Source organism: Telopea speciosissima, chromosome 9 (assembly GCF_018873765.1).
Source record: "Telopea speciosissima isolate NSW1024214 ecotype Mountain lineage chromosome 9, Tspe_v1, whole genome shotgun sequence".
Taxonomy (NCBI): Eukaryota; Viridiplantae; Streptophyta; class Magnoliopsida; order Proteales; family Proteaceae; genus Telopea; species Telopea speciosissima.
Genome location: NC_057924.1, coordinates 18,306,338 through 18,332,771, shown reverse-complemented (window position 1 = coordinate 18,332,771; position 26,434 = coordinate 18,306,338). Strand labels below are relative to the sequence as shown.

The window sequence follows — 26,434 nt, the reverse complement described above, 5'->3', positions numbered from 1 at the left end:
AGTATTGCATTTGAACCTGTTGCTTCACCTACCAAGCTGCCTGACAAGGAGGTGGAAGAAAATCAGATCATCAGTGATACATCTGATGATGAATGGGAAGCTGGAGAGTCTGATGAAATAAGTGAGAGTCAAAGCAGTAGTGAAGATGATGTTAGTGAAGAAGAGTTGGAGAAAGAGGATAACAGTAATGATGACATATCTGAATGTCAATCTGAAGAAGGGGATAATGTGGGTGATGGAGTAGGGGGTGGGGACCAAAATGTCACATTTAGAGTTGGTCAAGAATTCAAGAATGTGCATCATTTCAGGGAGGTCCTAGAGGATTATGAAGTTCAAGAGGGCTTCAAAGCGTTGAGGCAGAAGAATGAGAAATCAAGAGTAACTGTAGTATGTGCTGGAAATGGGTGTGCATGGAGGATCCATGCTTCAGTAATGCCTAGGGATCGTATCACATTTGTGGTCAAAACACTTGTGGACAGGCATACATGTAAGAGAGAAGTTAGCAACTTGAATGTAACTTCAAAATGGATAGCAAAGAAACTTGCTTCCAATCTTAGGGCAGACCCTGCAATGAGCAACAAGGTAATGGAAAATATGTTGAAGGAGAAGTACAATGTGGATACAACTAATATGCGACTGTATAGGGCAAGATGGAGAGCCAGGGATGAAATTGATGGGAGCCATGCAAAGTCATTTAATAAGTTGGAATCATATGGGGACATGATAAAAGCAAAAAACCCTAGCAATTCATATGTTATCCAATACCAGAATGGAAATATATATGGAGAGGAGGATGCATATGGGGTGATGAGAGTAATTCCACAGTTTAAGCGTATGTATATATGCTTTGATGCATGCATACAAGGATTTTTGAAGGGATGTTGGCCATTCATAGGCCTTAATGGCTGTCATCTTAAAGGTTTATATGGAGGAGTCTTAGTTTCCGCAATTTCAGTTGATGGAAACAATGGGATATTTCCAGTTGCATATGGAGTTGTAGAATCTGAAGGAAAGGACAGTTGGCTATTCTTCCTCCACCATTTACATGAGTCCATTGACAGATGCATACAAAATGTTTACAATGGAAGCCCAACCCCTCATGATATACTTACATTTATGACTGACAAACAGAAGGTATAATATTTTCCTTAAGATTAAGTTCAAAATTAGCATTTTTTTCTTAACATCCCTCACTTAAACAAGTCCCTTATGAATATTATATAAATCAATATGCTTTGTACAGGGTCTTATTGAAGCAATTTCAACCATTTTTCCAGAAGCAAACCATCGACACTGCAGCAGACATCTATACAACAATTTCAAGAAAGTGTTTGGAGGTGGGCCTGCATTACGAGGTTATTTCTGGACAGCCAGCAAAGCATACAATGTATTTGAATTTCAAAAGGCCATGGATGGTATTGAAAGCAGAAAGGAATGAGGTATATGAATGGTTACTGAAGACTCCAGTTAATACGTGGAGTCGACATGCATTTGATCACAGAGCCAAGAGTGATCAAATAACCAACAATATGAGTGAGTCATTCAACCAATGGGTTGGATCATGCAGGGATAAGCCTATCCTTACCTTAGTCGATTTAGTCAGATCTAAGCTGATGGGTAGGCTACAGAAAAGGTTTTCAAAGGGTTGTAACTTTGCAAAGCATATCACTCCAAGAATGAAGAAAAAACTTGATGATTTTCAGAGAGGTGTCAGGTATTGTAGAGCAACATTTTCTGGAGGAGATAAGTATGAGGTACAGGATAACAGTGTTAGGTATGTGGTGGACATGGCAAATAACTTCTATGAGTGTGGGATCTACATAGCAACTAGATTTCCATGTAAACATGTGGGAGTATGCATTCAATATAATAGAGTACCTCTTCAGCAATTCTGTGATTCATACTATTCAAAAAAGAGGTATTTACTAGCTCATGAGGGAATGATTGATCCATTGTCTGATCTAAGCACTTTAGAAGACAGATCCCTACTTCCACCACCAATGAAGAGGTCAATTGGCAGACCAAATAAGTCAAGGAGGAGAGAACAAGATGAGGCACCTAAAGAAGACATTAGGAAGAAGTCTAGCACTGTGAGATGTAGCAAATGTAAATCATTTGATCACAATAGGAGGACATGCAAAGGAGGTCCAGTTGCTGAGAAGAGGAAATCTACTTCTAAGAATAAGGTACCTTAACTGATTTTATTATTCTACAATTAAACTCCTTAAACTTTTATGGATTAATATTTAGCATTATTGTTTTGTTCATGCCAGGAGTCATCTCAGTAGAGGTCCTCTCAACAGAGGACACCTAAGAAGGGAACCAGATCTTCTCAAGCCAACTCCCCTCAGCAGAGCTCCCCTCAGATGGTAACCAGATCCTCTTAGCAGAGATTACCTCAGATGGTAACCAGATCTTCTCAGGCCAGGTCCCCTCAGCAGACCTCCCCTCAGGTGGTAACCAGATCCTCCCAGCAGAGATCACCTCAGATGGTAACCAAAGCTTCTCAGACCAGGTCCCCTCAGGTGGTAACCAGGTCCTCTCAACAGAGGTCCCCTGAGCAGAATGTTGGTGTCAAGGTAGCACTATTAATTGAATTATCATTTTCATTTTAGAGTTTTGTACATAAAACTTGAAATTTTACATATATGTTTTGTTGATGCAATTGTAGAGGAAATCAAGGAGTGATACACCTGATGATATGTCATCATCTCAAAAAGCAACCAGATCCTCACAACAGTCATGTACAACTGTACAAGATGTGATTCACAATAGGATGGCAGCAAAGGCTATGAAAGAGAAGGCAAGGAGAGCCAGTAGAGCTACCCAATGAAATGGTGAGTGGAGTTGCTGTCGAGGACCAGTCTAACTGCACAAGATGTGATTTACAATTTTAAATAGATGCCTGAGTTCCTGTAGCAGTAAAATGATGGGATGTGTTTTTGCCATGTACAGTTCATTTGCTGTCTAGGACTAGTCCATGGAGCTGATGTATTATGGAGCTGAAGGTTGGAGGAGCTAAAGTGGAGTTGCAGTGTTGGAGCTGAAGTGGAGGCTATGGGTTGATTTATGATTCAGCAAGTTCTATTGGATTTATTTGGAAAACATATTGTAACTTAATAGTTTCACTTGGATTTTTAATGGTTTGACTTGGATTTGGATCAACATTTGGTATTATGCAAATGCTGTTATGATGTATGGACCAATGTGCTTGGAAAACAATTACCAATGTAATGGTTTGCGAATGGTCTGATTTTTAATCCTAAAATTTGGTCATTGAGCATTGTAGATCACTACTTAGCTAAATATCTTCATGTTGATGATGCTGTCTCCTAGCTCCCTCAGTGTGTAAACCATAATGGTAATAGCAATGGGTTAACCAATTACCATCATCATGTAACCATCATGCTAATACTAATGGGTTAAATCACAAAATGTTTAGGAGCATTGGATTAGGGGCTCAATTATTGTATATGTGAATAACACTGGTAGAATTCCTCTGTGCTACTGTTGCTGCCCCTGCTCATGTGGGCTGATGGCCTCTAAAGACCCTCACATAGTACCCTGTGATGCTTTGTCATATCTTTAGAAGGCTACCAATACTTGAGCAGTGACCCATTGACCCACATGAGCCATCATAGCAGAGGTCATGGAGCAGGTAGTCTATTGAGATACTCTCTAATCATAAAATTCCAACACTTAAGCAGTGGACCCGCAATATATTTTTCACATTCAAAATACCATCACATTCCAAATACAATACACTAAAATTCCAAATGCATTCATTGAAAGCAAATTGTTCATTCAAATTACCAAACATCCCCTTCCCATACATTAGGTGAAACTCCCCTTTCCATACATTAAGTGCCCTACCCCATACACTCCATCATATTTTTAGAACAATTACAACAAAGTTCAAGACAAACAAAGCAACCATCATTTGACAAAACATCTTCATTGCAGCATTTGACTTTTTCAACTCAATCACTCTATTCTTAAACCTACAGAATTCTTCCTCCTTCTGTTGATCCCTCCTCTGTTGCTCCATCCTCTGTTGCTCCAGTCTCTGCTGTTCTTCTACACTAATTACACCTATAGTATTTGTTGGACCTGGATGTGGAGCTGAAACATTGGTGAGGCTACATTGACCTGGTTCACTCATGGTACAACACCATTGGAAGAAGTTGCAGCCACCATTATTTTTGTCTGCACAGTTATAATATAGCCTGTTTGGGTTATCTGTTGAGTTCGAGATCCTCACAGCAGCTCTTTTCCTACAGAAGCACAACTTGTTCTCAAACTTAAGGTACCCTGAATAGCTCTCATTGACACTACCATAAGACATTGTACCTGCAAACATTACATTGAATCTAAGCATTAATAATAGTCCCATCAAGGAATCAAATGATCTATTCCAGGAAGAACTGATAATGAATTATCGGAGAACAAGGATGCAAAAGCATATTAAGCAAGTAGAACCATATCCAAGACAGAATAATTCACATGAATGAACCCATGATGATGCTGATGAAGACTATTCATACACCCATTCTCATGTGGTCCACTTCATCTCTCTCCCTCTCTCTCCCACGCAATTGGTCCCATGTCTTTCCTTACCATTCAATTGCCCTCAAGATTTGTGCACAAACCCATCATCAGAATCACTAATTTCAAGGATAGGCCATTTTACACCAATCTACAAGAAGCTTCTATTGGCTTGGCCCCCTCTTGAACCAGATTTTAAACAAGATTAAACCCAATTAATAATGATGGAAATTGGAGTCCCTACATCTGTAATATGCAAGATTAACCTATTACTATCCAATAAAAAAGTTATAATTGCCATCATCCAGTAAAGAATCCGGTTTCATGATACTTTAGCCAAAATTGGCATTCCATATACGATAAAAATTGGCTTTAATTGTTAGAAATACCATGGACAGCTCCCTTTCCTGCTGCAGAGATTGAAGCTAGGGACATTCTCCTTAGCATTGCTCTGTAATTATACTATAGAAACCCATATCTTTTTTAGTTTCTTATTTGTAGCCAACCTAAAAGAATCACTACTTTGTGATTCTTGACAGATTGTCCGATACACAGTGAAGCATCCATATATGTTTAAGAAGTTTGGCATTTCTCCATTTAGAGTTCTCTTCTGTGGGCCTTGTGGATGTGGTAAAACCCTTCTTGCAAAGAAAATTTCTAGTGAGTGCCAACCCAACTTCATCAGTGTGCAAAGACCAGAATTGCTCACCATGTGGTGTGAAGAAAGTCAGCCAATGTGTAAGAGATATTTGACAAGCAAAACCATAAAATTGTATAGTTTATATCCAATTTTGGACAGCATTTTTGGGCTTTAGTGAGTAGCGAGCAGTGAGCTTTACTCACGGTCATGGGTTGGACAGATATTTCAATTTTGGAGTTCAAAACTCATATACGATTGCACAAGCTGTTTCAGTTTTTCCAATATCAGAAACGATTGAGAATGGATGAAGAAAAAAGCAATACTTACAGAGCTTGGAGTTGCAGGTTGAACCAAAGTTGGAGAAGTTGGATAAGTTGCAGGTCAAACCGAAGTAGGAGCGTAGGAGAAGTTGCAGGTCCACTCCAACAGAGTTTGGAGAAGTTGGAGGTCTTCGAACAGAGGTTGGAAAAGTTGCAACTTGAAGAATAACGTCCAACAATGGTGGCCCTTCCCGTTTCTTCCCCTTCTCTCTTCCAGTGTGGCTCGATAAAGGGAACGAGTTGCAGGATTTGGGATTTTCCCCAATTTCAAACCCTAAAATCCCTCATCGTTCTAGTCATTTTAGAAACCCCATAGTGATAAGGGCATTTCGGTCAGTTCATTTTGAAACCCCAATGGCAAGGGCAATTCCATCAGTTCAAGTCTACTTTTTAACAGTGTTAGTCATGAACTGACGGAATGGACCTATTTGTTACCTTTTGCAAACCTCAGGGGGGTACGCAGAATTTTCCAAAACTGGGGGGTGAAAATATCCTTTCGTCAAACCTCAGGGGTGGTATGCATAAATTTCCCAAAAAACAATAAAGGAATGAAAGAAAACATGATGGGGGGGGGGGGAGATATTTCCTTTTTTTTTTTTTTAAATTTTCTCTTCCTTCTTTCTTTCTCTCCAATTTCTTTTCCTTTTTTTTTCTCATGCCACCTCACCTCCTCCCTCCAACGATTTTGGCTTCTCCCTCCTCTATAAAAGGATCAGCCCCCTCATTAATAAATATTCTTCTCTCATTCTCTTTTCTTCCTCTTAAAAAAGGGATTCATTCTTCTTAGGCTTTTTAGCTTTCTTTCTCTTATTTTTTCTCTTTTCTAGTTTCTTTGTCTAAGCTTAGAATTTCAATGTAATTTTGTCTTTTTCATTCCTAGATCTAATATAATTGAGGATTTTTAATGCCCATCCCCTTCTTCTATTGATGTACTTCAAGTTGTTGATTCAAATTTAAGGTTGGAATTTTTTCTTCAATAGTTCAAGTTCAAGTTGAGCTAAGTTATTTAATCTTTTGATTTTATTTTTTATAATTTAGTTTTAATGTTCTCTTCATCAACCCCCTCTCCTTCCATCAATTTTCCCATGGCCAACTAAACCCTCAAGTCTTGGGGTAGGATGAAGCCATGAGGGAAGGATGAGTTGATGATTTGCATGCTTGTGTATTAACATGTTCATTGTTTGGGCTTACAATTGTTTACCGCCGTAGTGTGCATGTCATCCAATTGGACTAAATGCAATATTGCCGCCGTAGCCATTGTGACACCATTCATGTTCATGATTTTAGGATCTAATTGTGTATTGAATACGTACTACTCATAGGATATGTTAGCCATTTTCGCCGCATCTCCTATAGACCTAGACTATGATATATGCAATGCTTTGATGTGTTGATCATTGACTTACCCCAACCTTGTGGTGGATTCCATCCCCAAGAGCCCATCTCAATTTCAATCTATCCATCTCATTCTCTTACTTTTTGTGTTAATTTTGTTTATCCTAGTTTAGCTTAGTTTCTTAATTTGATAGTTGATCTTGGTATTTTTCTTAGTTTAAGTTTAGAGATATAAATTGCTTGTTGAGTACACTTTGCCTATATTGAGAGTAAAGATTTAAGCAGGTGCACATGGTGTAGAGGAGGGTGCGCTTGCGACTCAGGGTGTCTGCCACCATGTTTTGTGTGCCAAACTTGTGCTTGATAATAAAATTGAATTCTTGTAAATATTCTGCCCACTTGGCGCGCTTGGAATTTAATCGCTACTGCCCTGCAATATATTTAAGTGCCTCGTTATCAGTGTAAAGCACAAATTCCCTGTGTATCAGATATTGTCGCCAATGCTCCAGGGTAAGATAAAGTGCATAGAATTCCAAATCATAGGTGCTATAGCGCTGCCATGCACTCGTGAGTTTCTCACTAAAATAAGCAACAGGTAGACCCCCTTGACTGAGTACTGCACCAATACCAGTGATGGATGCATCGCAATGCACCTCAAATAAAATGGTAAAATCAGGGAGTACTAAAATAGGGGTTGTGCTCAACCAGTCCCTTAGCTCTTAAAAACTTTGTTGTACAGCCTCATTCCACTCGAACTGGCCCTTCTTCATGCAGGCGGTCAACGGCGCTGCAATGGAACTAAAGTGTGGAATGAACCGTCGATAAAATGATGCCAACCCATGAAAGCTTCGGACTTCATGAATATTTTTTGGAACCAGCCACTCTTAAATCACCCTAATCTTGGCATCATCGACAGAGATGCCCTCGCCTGACACATTGAACCACAAGAATAAAATCCGCTCCTCCATAAAATAACATTTATTGGTGGCAGCGAATAAATGTTCCCTATGCAAGACAAAAAGGATCTCCCGGAGGTGCTGCAAATGGTCGTCAATAGATTTGCTATAAATCATAATATTGTCAAAATAAACGACTGTAAACCTCCCAAGATAAGGGCGCAAGATCTGAGTCATGAACTGCATAAAGGTGGATGGTGCATTGGACAACCCGAATGGCATGACCAGCCACTCAAACAGCCCATCATGTGTCTTGAAAGCGGTTCTCCACTCGTCCCCCTGCTGGATACGGATCTGGTGATACCCGCTCTTCAAATCTAGCTTGGAAAAAATGGTAGCACCGGAAAGCTGATCCAATAAGTCGTCCAATCTCAGAATCGGGAAGCGATATTTTATTGTAATTTTATTTATCGCCCGACTATTAATACACATGCGCCAGGCCCCATTCTTCTTTGGAACAAGCAAGGCCAGGATGGCACAGGGGCTAATGCTCTCCCGTACGAAGCCTTTTTCCATTAACTCTGTGATCTGTCGCCGCAATTCCTCATGCTCGGAGGGACTCATGCGATAGTGGGGTAAGTTGGGGAGGGATGCTCCAGGCACTAGGTCTATCCGATGCTGAATATCACGCATGGGTGGAAGACCTTGGGGTAACTCATCGGGGAACACATCGTTGAACTCCTCCAATAACAGCTTGACCGATTCGGGCACGGGCAAGGCAGGTGCTTTCTCGTCAGATTTGTTCAATAAAACATACATCACCTATGTGTCATTCACCATGCTGCGCAAATCTTTCAGAGACAATAGTTTAGGATTCTCAGCAATGGGAGTCTTAAGAGGCTTCTTAGATGGGGCTAAGGCAATTTTTTTGTCATTACATTCGAACGAGTAGGTATTCTTATACCCATCATGTACTGTCTTCCTATCAAACTGCCACGGGCGCCTCAAAATTAAATGACTCACATCCATGGGGAGGATGTCACACCAAACTTTGTCAAAGTATGTATTAGAGATGGATAACGATACCTGACATCGTTTGTTGATGGGTTACCTCAATCCCACGCTTTAGCCAGGTCATTTTATAAGGTACTAGGTGGTCTTGTTGTTCCAGTTGTAACTTGTGCACTGCCTCCTCCAAGATCACATTTTCATAGCAGTCAAAGTCAACAATCAACTGGCACACCTTGCCTGAGATAGTACAAGCGGAGTGAAAGATGTTGTTGTGCAGCCACTGATTGCCAGTCTCTTGTCTAGGTGTGAGATAAATCTTGCGCATCATTAGAAGTTCACCAGAATCCGCCTGCAACACATGCTCACCCTTGCTATCATACCGCGGATCTCCAGCGGGTTCATGATAGGATGGCTCTTCCTTATGGCCTTCTGACTCATATTCCAATAAGAGGCCCTTCCCATTAGGCTTCTTTTTGGGGCAGTTGCTGGAACGATGCCCAAGCTCTCCACAAGCATAGCACCGCAACCCAGGGATCAGGTTTTGATTGTCAGCCCCCAAGGTGGCAGAGCGATTTGGTGGCTAGGTTTGGGAGGGTAGCACGTCCCCCTTATTGGAGCTGTTGGCAGTTGGGATAACCCGATTTGCAGTTGGAAAGGTGGCTTTCTGAGAACGGGCCTGTTCAACCTTCAAGGCTCTCTGGTGCACATCTCTGAGGTCCCAAATATCGAGTACTTCGAGAACACTCTGGATGTAGGGCTGTAATCCCCCCAAATACTTATGTACTAGCATCTCCTCCGAGTCAGTAAAGTTATTACGAACCACCAAATCATTAAAGTCAGAGGTATATTGCTCCACCATGTGGGTTCCCTGCTACAAATGTTGGAACTTATGTTACAGATCGCGGTGATAGCTGCGGGGAAGGAAGTGTTTTCGAATCTTTTCTTCCATCTTACTCCAACGCGTGACAGGTGCCTTACCAGCATTGGCACGAAGCTGTTTGTCATGCCTCCACCATGCAACAGCCTTCCCATGAAGTCGCATAGCAATGATGACAATGCGTCGGTGCTCAGGAACCTCCTTGTATTGAAAAACCTCGTTGACTAGTGCTAACTAGTCGATGATCTCATCAGGGGATGTCGTGCCTGAGAACTCGGGAATGTTGCGACGAACAATTTTATCCCATTCAAGCTCTCGTTGTTTCTGAGGGACGAACCTGTCATGGTGAGTCCTCCTCTCCCACACAGGTGACGCGTCATTAGAAGAAGGTGAGTTCTGATCGGACGTCTCCTCGATCAATCGAAATCGAACGTCGAACGACAGTCTTCAACGCTTCGTTCTCAAGCCGCAGGGCTGCAACTTCTTGCTGCAGGCGCAAGACCTCATCTCTTGCATTAATTTCCTCAATAGGGACTGCGTGACCTCCGCATCATCGGGGTGGCATTCCGTCGCTCGTTCTCCGCCCAAAGCTCTAATACCAAAAATGGCGCAGCCTTGTGAAGGCTTGGATCGGGAGATTCGAGTTCGCAAGGAGTTGATTAATCGAACAAGAAGAAGAAGAAAACTTGCAGAAACTCTAATGGAGTTCCAAGCTGTAAAGAGAAATTTTCATTCAATATCCAAAATTTGTCTTCTTTCCCTCCTGGTACATTTTCATGTAGCCCAGAATTACAAGAAAGAAGAAAAAAAAAGGAAACTACAAAAAGGGAAACTACAATCACCCAAATAAGTTGGGATTTATTCACACTGGAATCTTTGATAGGGGGATCACAATAAGATCTTTATTGGGGAAGCCAATCTTCCCTTATTACTGAGGACCAGGCTTCTCCTTGATCCGAGCCGATCTCCGTAGGGCCTTGGGGTGTGTTGCCGTGGCTTCCACCTTGTCACCCTCCATGCTGGCTGCATCACATGTACCACAAGAAAATCATCAACTATGTTAAGGAAATAACGTGCACTAGACAAAGTAGGGGTCCGATAGGGACCCCAAATATCAACATGTATTAATTCAAAACAATGCGTACTAGTAATCGTACTGAAAGAAAATGGAAGCCATTTTTGTGTAGCTAAAGGACAAACAATGCAAGTGCACTTATTGAAATGGTAGAGTCAATATTAAGGAGATGGGGTTGGAGAAAAGAACTAGGGTGGCCCACACGCCAATGCCATAGAGCAAAATGTGCCCTCGAAGATGTCGTAGAAATAAATGGTGATGTGGGAGAAACCTCAAGAAAATAAAGGCCGCCATGTCTCTTACCCGTCGCTATAATCTTCTTCAATTGTGGGTTCTAAAACACATAAGTATCACAAGTGAAGGTAATCAGAAATTGAGAACTGGCAGTCAATTTTCTAATAGAAAGAAGATTGTATTTAAAAGATGGGACAAGCAACAAATGATATAAGGAAATATCGAGAGTGATCGATATGGCCCCGATTTGAGTCACAGGGGCGTTGGATCCGTCCGGTAATGTAATCAGTGGAGAAGTTTGATTAGCATCGATCTTGGTGAATAAAGAATCATCAAAAGTGATATAATGTGTGGCCCCGGTATCCAAAATCCATGTGGAAGATGACTATAAACAAATCGGTTTACCTGCCATGTTGACAAGAAGATGGTTACTTGATGGAATAAAGGCAAGAAGATGTTGAAGCTTAGCAACTGTGAGAGTAGGGGCAGAAATCGGTGTGGAATCTGTGGTGGCAGTAGCCGCAAGAGGCTAGGAAGGAGATGGGCGTGTACCCTTCGAAGCGATGTCATTTGCAGTCCGTTTAGAACCATTTTGCTCTTTCCACCAATCTGGATAGCCATTTTTTTTTTGAAATAGCGGGACTCTGAATGCTCATCTTTACCGCAATGGGAACAATGATTGAAAGGCTTGGTAGAAGAACCAGACCGAGGGTTACCAGTGGTTATATGAGCAACAGCCATGGTAGTCAAATCGGGCACAGTCGAACGATCATCATGAATAGAACGTTGGCGTTCCTCTTAAAGAAGTAAAGAATAAGCCTTGTTAACACTAGGCAATGGCTCCATAAGTAAAAGCTGACTATGAACAGCAGCATAGCTTTTGTTTAACCCTTGTAAAAAATCCATGAGATGGTCCTTGACAAAGACAGTCTGCAAAGTAGTCATGGCACTACAAGAACAAGAGGGAAGAACAGGATACGAGAGTAACTCATCGCGATATCCCTTGGTTTTGGTGTAATAAGCAGATATTGCATCGGTTCCTTGAACGTGAGTGGAAATAGCCCTGTGGATCTAAAATATTCGAGCAGCATTCGATCCAGAGAATGCTATGAGCCATCGAAGGGATAGTTGACTGCACTATCCAGGAGTGCACCATGCAATTGCAGTGCACCTAATGAGGATAATCGGTAGATTTGAAGTGAGGTATGGCGAGGAAACCATCTAGAAACGGTAATTTGTTCTTCGCCTCTAGAGCCATAAGCATGGACTGATGCGAAGTGGGATAATTATCCCCATCAAGAAGAAGAGTTCCCAAGGATGAACATGGTTGATCAGAAGAATGCAGAAAATGAAGAGAGGAAATGGGAACCACCGAAGTCGTGGTAATGGTGGAAGCTATGGGATCACCCATTGGAATGGTGGAAGATTCCAATGAGAAGAAGAAAACAACCTAGGCTGATACCATGTTAATTGGTAACACTAGGATATGGAGCTTTGGAATAGCTTGATTTCATTGAGAATGAACGAAAGATTACATACACAAAAGTACATGGATTAGATAGCATGATCCTCTCCCTAATCTAATGCTAGATTGGGTCTGTACACTCACACTTTACAAATATAGATACAAGGATAAGAATTAATGAGATGGCATGCAGTGGCATGATAAGAATGGTGCCAAAACTTTGGAACACCGAATGGCCTTGAAAATGATGGGAATTTTGGAGGAATGCCCATGCTTTGCCTGGTTCACTTGTAAATTGGATGAGTATGAACAAAGTTATGCCTCTCGAAAGTTAGCCCTTGGAAATTTAGCATTTTCTGTCGGACCGGGTCACCTTCTGCCCATCCAGGGTGTAGGAATTGTACTGATATCTCCTCTACATCAATAGATTATGAAATTTTGTCAAATAGAGGGCATGTTTAGGACTTTTTATAAGAGGTGATATAGTGATTCGGGTGGGGGTGTGCAGTTTTGGTCTGGACATTGGCGTCTCAGGGATCTTTCTCTATTAGTAATTTGCCAAAATACCTATATAATCCTAAAAATATTTCCTTGGGGCCTGCCACCCCGACCCTAGCCATGAACCTGCCAATTCATTGCCATAAACGTGCAAGGCCCACCTATTCCTCTAGGTCTTGAGGCCTATGGCCTTCGAAATCAGTCCAATTATGCAAGCGATGTAATACAAGACATCGTACCCCAACATGTATATATTCCAAGCTTAATTAAATCCAAGCTAAACTAATGTAACCTGATCCACTCCGGTTATTGGTAATATGTTTTTATTAACCATGGTATAATTGATTGTAATAATCCTTAATTGAATGAATAGAATATTAAAAAATATATAGAGGAGAGTTTACAAGTATAGCACATCCTATATTTGGTATGCACAATTGGTATATCCTTGATTGAATGATTTTGTGGATTCTTGTCTATAGCTGAGGTGGAAGGATAGAACCAAATATTGGGTTCCCAAGTTTAAGAGGGAATCCAATATTTGGTCAATACATCGCCTCAAGTGGAAGGCTTCGAGCAGCAAAGCTTCAACTTGTCACGCAAGAACTGGAACCGGGCCGTTGCTAGGGCCTTTGTGAGGATGTTTGCTAGTTGGTCCTTGGTGGAGATAAACTGGACTAACAATTCACGGCTCGCAACGCGATCCCGGACGAAATAGAAGTCAATTTCAATATGTTTCATCTGGGCGTGGAAGACTGGATTGGCCGATAGGTACGTGGCTACAATGTTGTCACACCAAAGTATTGGCGGGACAGATAGAGATATGCCAAGTTCGGTGAATAAAGATTGGAGCCAGATTAGTTCAGCGGCCGCATCTGCTTGGGCCTTATTTTTGCCTCTGTAGAAGAGCGTGCAACAGTGCATTGTTTCCTTGATATCCATGAGATAAGATTGGTCCCAAGAAAAAAATTGCGAATCCGCCGGTGGATTTTCTGTCATCGCCGCAACCAGCCCAGTCAGCATCACTAAAGGCTTGTAACCTGAGATCAGATCGACGATCGATCAAAAGGCCATGTGATTGGGTGCCTTTGAGATAGCGGAGAAGCCGCTTTACCAACCCCCAATGAGTGTTAGTTGGGGCATGCATGTACTAGCAGGCTTTATTAACCGCAAAGGCAACGTCTGGGCGAGTCAAGGTGACATATTGAAGTGCCTCAATGATGGAACGATACAATGTAGGATCAGCCATAGGGACACCAGAGACTGCAGTAAGGGCCACAAAGGTTGCCATTGGAGTCTGTAGAGGCATACCGGCCCTTGTCAATAAATCACCAATATATAGGGATTGGTAAAGAAGCAGGCCCTGGTCATGGGGGAGAACCTCAACCCCTAGGAAGAAATGCAGTGGCCCAAGTCCTTGATAGCAAATTCCTGTGCTAGTTGCTTGAGAAGACTGGATATGAGGCCCTTGGAATTTTTGGTGACAATGATGTCATCGACATATATAAGAACAAACGTAGTATTGGCAGCCTCCCGATATATGAATAATGATGGATCCGTTTGCGATGCCTTGAATATAATGGTAAGTAGGAACTGGGAGAGGCGTGTGAACCAAGCCCATGGAGCTTGCTTGAGCCTATAGAAAGACATCAATAATTTGCACACATGATTAGGCCTTGTCGGATCAACAAATCCTGGAGGTTGGGACATGTAAACCTCTTCTTGAAGTACGCCATGTAAGAAGGCGTTATGAACATCTAGTTGGCGCATGGCCCAACCATTGGAGATCGCAAGTGAGAGAACGGTATGAATGGTTGTGGGCATAACAATCGGACTGACGGTTTTAGTGTAATCAAGGCCGGGTTGTAGGTGGTAGCCCTTTGCCACAAGGCGGGCTTTATAATGCTCAAGAGAGCCATCTGCTTTCCTTTTGACCCGATACACCCATTTACGACCCACAATATTTTTAGATGGGGAGGGGGGTGGTACAAGATCCCAAGTGCCATTTTTTAAGAGAGCATTGAATTCTTCTGTCATTGTCGTATGCCATGTTGGAACTTTGTTGGCTTGAGTGAAACAGGTGGGTTTAAGGGTGGGGTTTAGAGCAGTAGAAAGAGCGGTGGGGATGGGAGAGGTGTGTTGGTATAGGTCATGGAGAGAGCGGATACGTCGCTTTGGGGATGGGGTACTATTCAGCTAATGTGGGGAGGGAAGGTTAGGGCTGGGTCATGGTCGAGAGGGTGGGTGGGTAGAGGAGAGGGAAGGGGAGTGTGTACGGGATGGCTAGGTGGTGGTGGTGGCGGATTGGGAGATGGTGGTAACTTGTTGGGAGCAATTACCCATGGAGATGATGGTAGTGGTGCCGGGAATGAGGTTGAGGGGGGGTGTGATGGCAAAGGGAAACCCAGTTTCATTAAATCTTACATGCCAGGCTAAATAGATCCTATTGTTAGAGTGGTCAAGATAGATATATCCCGTATGAGAGTTACTATAGCCTAGGAACACACATGGAGTAGACCGATAGTTCATTTTATGTTTATTGTAGGGCCTTAAAAAGGGAAAACATAAGCACCCGAATACAGGAAGAAAAGAATAATCGGGTGCTTTATGAAATAAAAGTTGAAATAGGGAAAGGTCCATTGAAGCTCGGGATGGCATTCTATTTACTAGATAGACTGCGGTGTCAAATGCATTATGCCAATAGTGCTGGGGAACTGAGCTATGGCCAAGGAGAGAGAGGCCGGTCTCAACAATGTGGCAACTACGCCTCTCAACAGAGCTTTGTTGCTCATGTATATGGGGGGCCGAAATTCTATGGCGAATTCCTATTTGGTCAAAAAAATGTGGGGAGAGTACAATACTCACCCCTCCAATCTGTTTGGATAGAAAGAATTCGACAGTAAAATTGTCGTTCAACTAAGGTTTGAAAACGGCAAAAATTTTGGAAAACCTCGGATTTATTAGTCATTGGATAAAACCATATGTACTTCAAAAAATCATCTACGAAGATGATTAAATACCGATGACCAAAAATCGAGGAAATGTGGGTGGGGCCCCAAACATCACTAAAAATGAGTTTAAGTGGAAATAAACTACAAGAGGGGGAAAGGGATAAATGTAAACAACAAGATTTCCCTAATTGACATGCCTTACAAAGGGGGGGGATAGGGATTTATTATTACAAGGCACTTTATTTATGCGAATCATGCGATGAAGTAGGTCTTTATGGGGATGACCCAGTCGGCTATGCCACCATCCAATGTTGGTCCCACAGCAATATTGGCACTCATTTGAGAAGAAATCGGGGAAAAGACATACAATCCATCTTTACTCGGGTCGGACAGAAGAACCTCCTTGGTTGTTCGATCCTTCACAAGAAAGAAAGAGGGGTAAAACTCAAAAAATGCATTATTATCCTTCGTAAATTTTTGAACGAAAATGAGGGGTTTAGAAATGCAAAGAACATGCAACACATCATTCAAATGAAATGAAATAGAAGAGGAGGGAGAAGTGATTGTGGCGGAACCAATGTTAGAGATTGATAGCCCCTTACCATTACTTACAAAGAGCTGCTCATTACCACCCTAGGAGTCATAGTTGGCAAGGGAGTGAAGGTCCGGCGTAACATGGTGGGTAGCCCCCGTATCGAGGTACCAAGTTAAGGCCGCGGATGGGGGGTTGGAAGGGGTGGGAAGGTAGGTGGGGTGGTTCCGTGGTAGGGAGGGCTGGGGAGGGGGGACGGGTTGTGAAGGAAGGGGTTGGGGGAGGTGTAATGGGCAACAGGGGGTCCCCTTGGACGATAGTAACATGTGGCATCCGAATGATTGTTGCGATAACAATGAGAGCACCACTGGCGGCCTTAACCCTGCCCCCTTTGAAAACGGCCAGAAACAAGCCTCCATCGGCCATGTGAAGCCCCGTGGCCAAAAGAAGGGGGCTGAGTGTCTGGGTTATCTTTGGTTGTCATGTGTGTACTGGAAACAACAGCATTTGGTGTCATAGATGTGGGCTGATGTAGAGAAGAGTTCTTTAAGAACTCATGGCTAAGGAGCATTGGATGGAGCTCAATGAACGGTAGAGGTTCAGTCTATGTGAGTAAAGAAAGGACAATGCCCTTCAATTCGATCTTCAAATCACGATAAATATGGAGATTAAAATTGTCAACAGAGATTGGTTGACCGGCGGAAGCAAGTTAATTCATCCGCCAGAGCTTTCAGACGGCAAAGGAAAACAGAAACACTTTCATCTGGTTGTTGCATAGAGTCTTTGAGACTGATATGAAGCGCCATAAGGCGGGTCTGAGAAGTTGATCCAAAAGTTGTGTGGAGGGTGTCCCAAAGAGCATGGCTTGTTGGTTTGCCTATGGCCAATAGAACCACCTCCTTAGAGAGAGAGACAATTAGTAAAGAGCGGAGCAAGGCATGTTGTTGGTGCCACAGCAGTAGCAATGTCCGTGGGACAAGGAAGGGATCCATCTACATAGCCATATTAGTTCGGATTTTTATCGTCTCAATTACATCTTCTTCAATTACACTTCAAGTGCACACCTAAGATGAGGACACGTGGCATAGATGAATCTCACGGTTCAAATTAAATTGAACGATTTCACTTTCATTTCACACATTGCGATTTTTCCCTCCATTCTCTCTCTCCCTCTCTCCCGCCTCTCCTCTCTCACGACTACCTGACCAGACGACGGTGGAGGTGGTTTCCGTCACTGTAATCTGCATCCTCAGGCCGGCGCGGCAACCTCACGTCGACGGAGCACCCTCACAAACCTCTTTCTTTTTAAATCCCTAACTCCCTCTCTGCCATAGCTCCAGATTCGAATCATTCTTCTTCTTCCTCGCACAAACAAAGCTATTGCCCCTGCAACTTCAGGTATGGGACTATTTCAGTCAAAGAATCATGGTTTTCCCTAGCCCAAACCCAGCTTTGTTCTGATTTTGCGTTTATTTTGCAGACCAAACCCTATCTCCTCTCCGGCGACTCCTCTCCTCCAAGGCAGCGGCGGCGGCGACTACGGCGACTCCTCTCCATACTCCAGGTATCACCATGACTCCTCTCCTTCGATCTCTGTTACCTTTACATTGCCTCTTTGTTTGTGTTTTTGTTTTTTGTTGTCATGGTGTCGATTTGGAACTAAATCAATCAGTGATTATTTAGTGGATTCTGAGTGGTACTTCTGGGGATTCAGAAGTGAAGACCTGGAGGATTCCAAGTGAGGCTTTGGTGGATTCCTGTTCTGTTTTTAATTTTTTTTCTTTCTTTTTTATGTATCCCTTTCTATCATTCAAGCAAGGTTCAGGTTAGATTTGTTAGTTTCTAAACCCGATGGCTATAGTGTTTTACCTGAAATTACAGTTTCAAATTTGCTTCCATTCTTGATTCTAGCTTCTGATTTGGTTATTGATTGTTTCTTGCCATACCTGAATGCAGTTTATCTCTTTCTCTATTTTCAGTCTCTTTTAGATTCAAAACTTTCCATCAATTTCTGGTTTTTCCTGGTTCATGTCAAATTTTTGTGTCGATTTGGTAGAAGATAGAACGTAAACTAGATACAAATGTTAAACCTTTAAGACAAAGTTTAACTTTTATCAAGTTAAGAAGGAAAATTGATTTAAAGTGGGACAGCAATTCTCTAGTTTGGAGGTCTTTATGTCATTGTGAAAAAGCACATAATAGATTTGGAAACTTGTCTATTTTGGCATCATCATCAGTAGCAATTTCAGTTTGACTTGCTATTGCTAACTGCTTCCATGTCCATGCATTTAGAAACGTCCTTAGAAAATGCCAGATTCACGAGGCTGTACAAGAGAAAGAAAAGGGTCTGGATGCTTTAGGCAAGTTACTTAGATGGACTGCCTTATCTTTCTTTCTTTATGATTTATCAGCTCTGAATCATTTTCAATACCTAACATTAGAGTAATTGAAGATGATGGATCAAATTGTCAAGAACTATAAACACAGACCTGAACCTGGCTGTCTCTGCTCAGTGCTTACAAACTACACTTCCTCACTGTTTCCTCATGATGGTGCTTCCTTGTTAGAATTTTAGTAATGTACAGGGGAGGATCTATATGAGCTGAACCCAGTGCAATAATATTCATGAAGATATCTCTTTAACAACTTGAGTTTTATTTTGGGTTCTGAACACCATTTCTCATTCCATTTGATTGGGATCCATAAGAGCTAGGACCAGTCCAAGTTCCCTGCATTAAAGCCACCTTTGCCCTCTCTCTCTCCCTCTCTCTCTCTTTCCCCATATAACCCCCATCTAACCAAAAAAATTTACACTGATAGACACCTCATATAAAAACAACACACAGTAATAAAGTGTCTATTAAATGTGAGTCTTGGAGAATTTGTTCTTATCATATTAACTGTGGTTTTATTTTGTTTGTTTGCAGGGATTGCTCTGTGAAACTGTTGAGGAATTCCCTGAAAGCCTTGCGAACCCATACTCAAAGAAGTTCTTGTGGGCAGAGATCACTCCAAGAGGGCCTACTTGGTCTTATGTGGATGACATGGTTCTTAGGGAGAATTATTACAAGCGTCCTATGAAGAAGAGTACTCCAAGGGGCTTGAAGCTTATTTTCTGGTTTCATAATTCTTAATATGGGCAGACCAATTCAGTCAATTGAAGAACTGTTATATGTACTTCATGTTGTAAAACTTTTATAAATGGTTGATATGTGAGGATTGAGTTCCTTTTTTGTCTAGTTTGTCTGAAAATCCAAACTTTTATAATAAAAAAAACAAAGGGGTTCCTTTGACTTCTCTTTCTTGGGTTTTCTATTTCTAGTATGTTCTTCACTCTTTTACTCATTCTGGGAGTTTGAAGTAGTAAAAGAGTTATGTTACTTAATATCAAGGCAAGGCCATGCTTGTACTAAGGGAAGCAGTATAGTTCATCCAAGGCAGCTTCTCTGTGCTTTTTTATTTTTCTTAATTTCAATGTTCTTACTCAAGCTTTCATGGAGGTATGTTGGCCTATTTCTGGAAACCAGATGATTAGGTTGTTCATCTTAATCTTGAAGGACTATTGGTGCATGTGAGTTTGGTCGATGAGAATATTTCTAGTTTGTTCATCTTAATCTTGAAGGACTATTGTTGGGGAGGATACTATTACTATGCCAGTTTGGAAGGATAAGGATACTATTACTATGCAAGTGGTTTTTTAGGATGCTTGAAATGTATTTATGTTTTATGTTTGTTGGTTTCCAATTTATCGAAGGACAAGCATCATAAGTCAATACTTGGAAGTTGGGCAGAAATGATAAAATTCCAAGAAGTTGGAGGGGAAAAAAAACCCAAGTTATTTGTTGTATCTGTCACGTTATGGTTTAGCTTCTATTGTGGAACCTTTGTAAAAGCTTGGAGATATGATGCTTCTTTGCTTAAGCTTTGATGGGAACAAAAATTCTTCCTCTTATATTATTAATTGGTATTGAGCATAAATTGGAAAGATCTATGATGGATACTGGAAAGATAAATTTTCAAAATTTGTGGTTCTATCCAAAATTAATTTGACCCCTTTGGTTCCTGTTTTGTACTTTTTCATGAGCTTTATCTTTGGTGGTTGACAGCTCAATGAAGACAAAAGGACTTGAAGAGAGCTACAACAGTAGAGCAAAGAAATTGTAGAAGGAAAACTAGATTGTCCCAATCAAACCAAAAATTGAAGAGCCTGAACTAGCCAGGTTTAGGACCCTTTGACTGAAAAGAAAATGTAATGAATTGCACCTTGAATATTTTAGCATTTTGTTCTCTCCAACGATTCCATTGAAGTAACTACAATTAGCATCTTTTCGTTGCAACTAAAGCATTTATTTATCAAAAAAGAAAAACAATTGCTAGTTCTGGGGGATTATTTATGATAAGCCAAAATAGTTAAAGTAATGGAGCCCCATTCTAACTTTCTTCTCTATTCATTTTCATCCTATTGGGAGTTGAGAACCCAAATTCAAATTCATCAAAATCTTCTTTCTTTCCATTCTCTTCCACTGACTGGCTCAAAATCACTAGCATCTTCCTCAACTTCAGCAGGACCAACAGGTCTTACAAGGTAATCTGTTCTCATATCCTCCTGTGTAATTAACATAACATAATGTCAGAAAACAAAACAGCTAGAACACGAGATCAGGAATGCAACATAAGAAAAGTATGCACATTAAGAGGTGACAAAAAAAAAGAGAGAAAGAAAAATATTCCAAGCAAATCATTAGACTCCAAAAAGATAACAAAATACATATATGTTAATATGGATGGATCGCATATGCCAAAAGAGAACCCTATCTGGGCAGTGGCGCAGTTACGAATAAACCAGCAAATTAAACAGGGTAGCACACAACCAAAAAAACCTATAAAATTCCAACCTATAAATAAAAAAATTAAGATTACCCACATGTATTTGAAATAACCCACACAGCAATTGGAATGGGAAAAAAATGTGCTCGAGGTATAGATAGTGGAAATCACATGCAAGGGATGCAGAGGAGATATATGAAGCTTCTTGGTTTCAACTATGATTGATCCTATGTAGTCTTCATTGTCGGCCATCTAGAAAATGCTTCCTCTAGTAGTCCATTAAATTATTTCCTAGCCTATAGTCCATTAAATTATTTACTGTTAGGCTATCAGCAGCAGTGGTGTAGTTAGTTAATTGCCTTCAATAAAAAAAATAAAAAAATAAAAAAATAAAAAAAACCAGAAGAAAACCTGATTTCTTCTTCTCTAAATCAAATATATATGTAGAAAACAGGGCCCTATTTCAAATCAAATGAAAGATGTTAACCAAATCAAAACCCAGAAAAATTTCAATACATTGACATGAACATCCAACAGCACAACATTGTCTAGGAAATACCACTCTTGGCTAGATCACCTACCACATCATTTCCAAATCTTGGTCCAAGGGAATGAGATGTTCATCAGGGAAGCCAAAGCCCAAAACATTATGAGATAGAGAATCTTCCAGCTCCTAGGGAGGTTAGCTCATAAATTGATTAACAAGTTTAGTAGTTAAACTCAACACATGAATATACTAAGTTTTCTTTTGATGCAAAGGGTTATATCATCTTTTCTTTGAAGAGGGAGGAGGATGAAGAGTCCTCCCAAAACAGAGAAGCCTAGTATAATTATATGTTTTGCTGTAGATTCAGAATCATGGAAAAGCACGTATTTGAGAAGGTAGAAGATAATAATTAAAGAAATAAGAAGGTAGAAGATAAGAATTAAAGAAATAAGAAGGCATTACAGAAAACCACTTGTACTACTCATTGAACATTGTTTTCACCTGTCATTTGAGAAATTGTTCCTGATATACAAATAAAATGCTGGTACCCAACTTTAACCTAACAGTCACTCATCTAGCAATTGAGATTAGAATATCAATTCAAGAGCTATTACTGACCCCAAAAATGCAAACTTTCTCTATTCTGAAATATGGCTGTTTTCGTCACGTGTCCCAAGCTGTTGGTCTAAGCAAGCAACCCAATATTTTGGATAACTTCTGAAATCTCTCAAATTCCAAGCCTCTCTGGTCTTGCTCAAAACTACCCCAGCAATCTGTGTAGCATCAGCTTGCCAGCTTTAGTATGAGAATAATAGAAGGCATTAAACAACATAAACAAAGAGGATTTCATTTTCTTTTCCAATATCTAGGTGAATTAATCCAAGAACCTTCAATTGATATGAAAACTGGGATACAGTTCAGGTTTCACAGTCCAACAACCTTCAATTAAATTATTTCCTAGCCTATAGTCCATCATGCATGAACATATCAGCCTGAATTTACAAATAAAGGAGGTCATGTGTTCATCCACTTGTGCTCAGTATATAATAGGGAAGAAAGAAGACCGATGTTTTATAAGTTCAAACAGTTTAAGTGACACAAATGGCTAAACTAGGAAGAGAGCAAGATAGAGCACCCACAAAAGGTTTAGAAATCGATACAAAAATGACAAAAAAAAAAAAAAAAAAAAAAAAAAACTACACAAACAAAAACAGAGGCAATGTAAAGAAAAAAGAGATCGAAGGAAAGACCATGAGAGGGCAAGATGGCATGGGGATACCTGGAGTGTGGAGAGGAGTCGCCGTCTTCACCGCCACCGCCTTGGAGGATAGGATTCGCCGCCGTTGCTGCCGCCTTGGAGAGGAGTCATTGAAGAAGAGATAGGGTTTGGTTTGCAATCTGGAGTTATGGCAGAGAGGGAGTTAGGGATTTAGAAATGGAAACACGATGAAGATGAACGCCGGCGTGAGGAGAGGTCAGGTCAGATCAGGTTGTCGTGAGAGAGGAGCTCCACCGTGGAGCACAAGAGCAGAGACGGGAGAGACGAAGAGAGAATGGAGGGAAACTTTTGAAAGATAAAATATTCTCTCTAATTTAGACTGTGAGATTCCACTATGCCACGTGTCCTCATCTTAGGTGTGCACTTGAAATGTAATTGACGAAGGTGTAATTGAGGCGACAAAAATCCTATAAGTTCTGCCCTTGAAAAAAGGGCTCCAGTTGAGTCCTCTAGAGAAGGTAGTTTGTGGGTGTTAACTTGAGAGAAAGGAGATGGTGGGTGGAAGTGGAAGACGGGGTGGAGAGAATGGCAGTGGGGGTGAGGGCAGTGAGTGTTCCATTAGGTGGAGATTGGTCTCCCATTGTGGAGGGATGGAGAAAGGATGAAGAGAAAGGAGATGGTCGACAATGGGGAGAACGTGGGTGGCTTGGGAAATGAAAAGAGAATGAAGTGGAAGAGGATATTATTTAGTAGAGAAAAAAGAAAGAAGAAGAAAGTGGGTGGGAGAGAGGAACGTATTAGGAGAAAAAGGGAAGAAAGTGGGTGGAAGAGAATAAGATCAATGAGGAAAAAAAAAAAACAGAAAAAGAAAGTGGCTGGGAGGGAGGATCAGATTTAGGCTTTAGCCTAAATGTGGCTCATGATACCATATTAACCATGGTATAATTGATTGTAATAATCCTTAATTGAATGAATAGAATATTATAAAATATATAGAGGAGAGTTTACAAGTATAGCTATAGAGAGGCCAACACAGTTGCAGATATTATTGCTCAAAGGTGTGCATCATCTCATACCACCCAAAATTGGGAGGAAGCCCCACCATTCGCTCACTATGAAATTGAATGGGATGTACAAGAGAGGAGTCGATACCGATTCAGTTGATCTCTGTTGGATACTTTAGATTTTTGTACTAGTGAAGGTGCACTCCCTTGAGTTCTTGTTGATGGCAATGCCGAAGGTGGGATCTCAAGAAGGCCTTACATATAGCTTTCTTTTTTGAAGGGCCTAGTGCCTTTGTTGATTCTGTATCTCTGGCGTCCTTTTATGGGGTGCCAAAGAAACTTGTATTTTCTCTATTACTTAATACATACTTTGCTGACCTTTAGCAAAAAAAGAGTTTACAAGTATAGCACATCCTATGTTTGGTATGTATAATTGGTATATCCTTGATTGAATGATTTTGTGGATTCTTGTCTAGAGCTGAGGTGAAAGGATAGAACCAAATATTGGGTTCCCATGTTTAGGAGGAATCCAATATTTGGTCTATAGTTTTAATATTTCTAGGGAATGACATATATTATATAAGCTCAAAATCTTAAAGCACGTTTCATTAATGTCTTCAAGTATTTATATTACAAGATTAGATCTAACCAATCAGAATAAACAAGACAACTAACTCACATGGGTACCTGAGATAGTCTTCTCCTTTACGTTCCCATCCCTTGTCATTATATTAATCTTTGAAATGAGCATATCCTTTTTACCAAAAAAAAAAGAAAAAGAAATGAGCATATCCTTTTTCAACTTTGAACTCCTATAAATGTATATAGCATCAGTCTCACCTCTCAACATAACTAGATTTGAGTAAGAGCTGAGAGATTTCTTCAAATAGTGAGAAAATCAATGGATCTCATTGAGAAAGAGAGTGGGGAGGAGTTGTTCCATGCTCAAGCTCATATATGGAACCATATATTTAGCTTCGTAAACTCTTATTCACTTGGATGTGCAGTTCAGCTAGGTATACCAGACATTGTTCACAACCATCACCAACCCATCACCCTCTCTGAACTGGTCATGAAGCTTGCCATCCCAAAAACCAGGACTGCTTGTCTGTTTCGCCTCATGCGCTTATTGGTGCACTCTGGTTTCTTTGCAACTCGAGAAGTCTGCAAATATCAGGAAGAAGAAGAAGGATATGTGCTCACGCCTTCTTCTAGGATTCTCCTTAAGGATAATTCCAAGAGTTTGTCACCCTTCGTGCGAGCAATGCTTGATCCGATATTGGTGACACCTTGGAATTTCCTTGGTGCATGGTTCCATGGAGATGGTCTTAATGCATTTGAGACCGCACATGGAAGGAATGTGTGGGAGTATGCAGGCGAAGACAATGAGTTCAACAAATTCTTCAACGAAGCAATGGCAAGCGATGCTAGATTGGTAATGAGTGTGGTTGTTAATGAGTGTAAGGTTGTGTTTGAAGGGTTAAAGTCATTGATTGATGTAGGAGGTGGAACTGGAACTGTGGCTAAGACCATTGCTGAAACCTTCCCAAGCTTGAAATGTATAGTGTTTGACCTACCACATGTAGTTGCTACTTTGGAAGGCAATGGGAACCTAAAATATATTGCAGGTGACATGTTTGAATCCATCCCTAGTGTAGATGCAGTTCTGCTCAAGGCAAGTGAATTCCCTCTTCGTTTTTTTTTTTTTTTTCTTTCTTTTGAAGGGAAAGATGTTTGGTTCCTAACTTTATATGGACTTTGACATGATCACAGTCGATTCTTCATGACTGGAATGATGAGCAATGCATAAAGATATTGAAGGGAAGCAAAGAAGCGATCTCTAGAGGGGACATGGAAGGAAACTCAGGGAAGGTGATCATCATAGACATGGTGGTGGAGGATAAGAAGGTAGATCACAAGTCAACAGAAACCCAGCTCTTCTGTGATATATTAATGATGACTGTGAATAATGGAAAAGAAAGGACCGAGAAAGAATGGGAGAAGCTTTTCTTGGAGTCTGGATTTAGTCACTACAAGATCACTCCTCTCCTGGGTTTAAGGTCTCTAATTGAAGTCTACCCTTAGTGAGCCACATGAATTTGTGGTCGAGCTTTTGTTCTTGGATTTGTTGGGAAGTTTTGTTGGCTCGTAGTATTTTATATTTGAAGGCATGGATCTGATTTTAGTGCTGTTACTTTTTTTTTTTTTTTTTAATTATGTAAAATATCTTTGATTATAGTTGGTGATAGAAGCTGTTAATCGTTTGGGCTTTTGTTTAATAGCGTGCATTACCATCTACAACGAAAGATACCAATAGCAACAACAACCTCTTTATATTAAAGACATAAAAAAAAAAATAAAAAAAAACCATTTTTAGAAGTTTCTTTTGCTATGGAAAACAGTGTGACGGCTATAAATACTTTAAAGGCAAAAGGTTCTCTGCGGCTAGTCACACAACCGTTGGATGGGGGGGGGGGGTGTTAAGGATCTACAATGCACCTGTCATCACCCCCATCCT

General features: G+C 40.9%; 1 protein-coding gene across 1 annotated transcript; it reads left to right on the top strand.

Moving 5' to 3' along the window:
• Window positions 1–1,473: 1,473 nt before the first annotated feature.
• On the top strand, window positions 1,474–26,014 carry LOC122641041 (trans-resveratrol di-O-methyltransferase-like). The gene is made up of 4 exons (XM_043834357.1): window positions 1,474–1,509; window positions 13,548–13,550; window positions 24,773–25,591; window positions 25,690–26,014. The coding sequence occupies exons 3-4, from the start codon at window positions 24,818–24,820 to the stop codon at window positions 25,999–26,001; spliced, it is 1,086 nt and encodes a 361-aa protein (XP_043690292.1). The 5' UTR covers window positions 1,474–1,509; window positions 13,548–13,550; window positions 24,773–24,817; the 3' UTR covers window positions 26,002–26,014.
• Window positions 26,015–26,434: the final 420 nt, after the last annotated feature.

Excerpts from the sequence above, each read along its gene's own strand:
- LOC122641041 (XM_043834357.1), top strand. The coding sequence starts at position 24,818 with ATGGATCTCATTGAGAAAGAGAGTGGGGAGGAGTTGTTCCATGCTCAA. Across the intron at positions 25,592-25,689 it reads TAGATGCAGTTCTGCTCAAG|TCGATTCTTCATGACTGGAA; the intron begins GCAAGTGAATTC and ends ACATGATCACAG.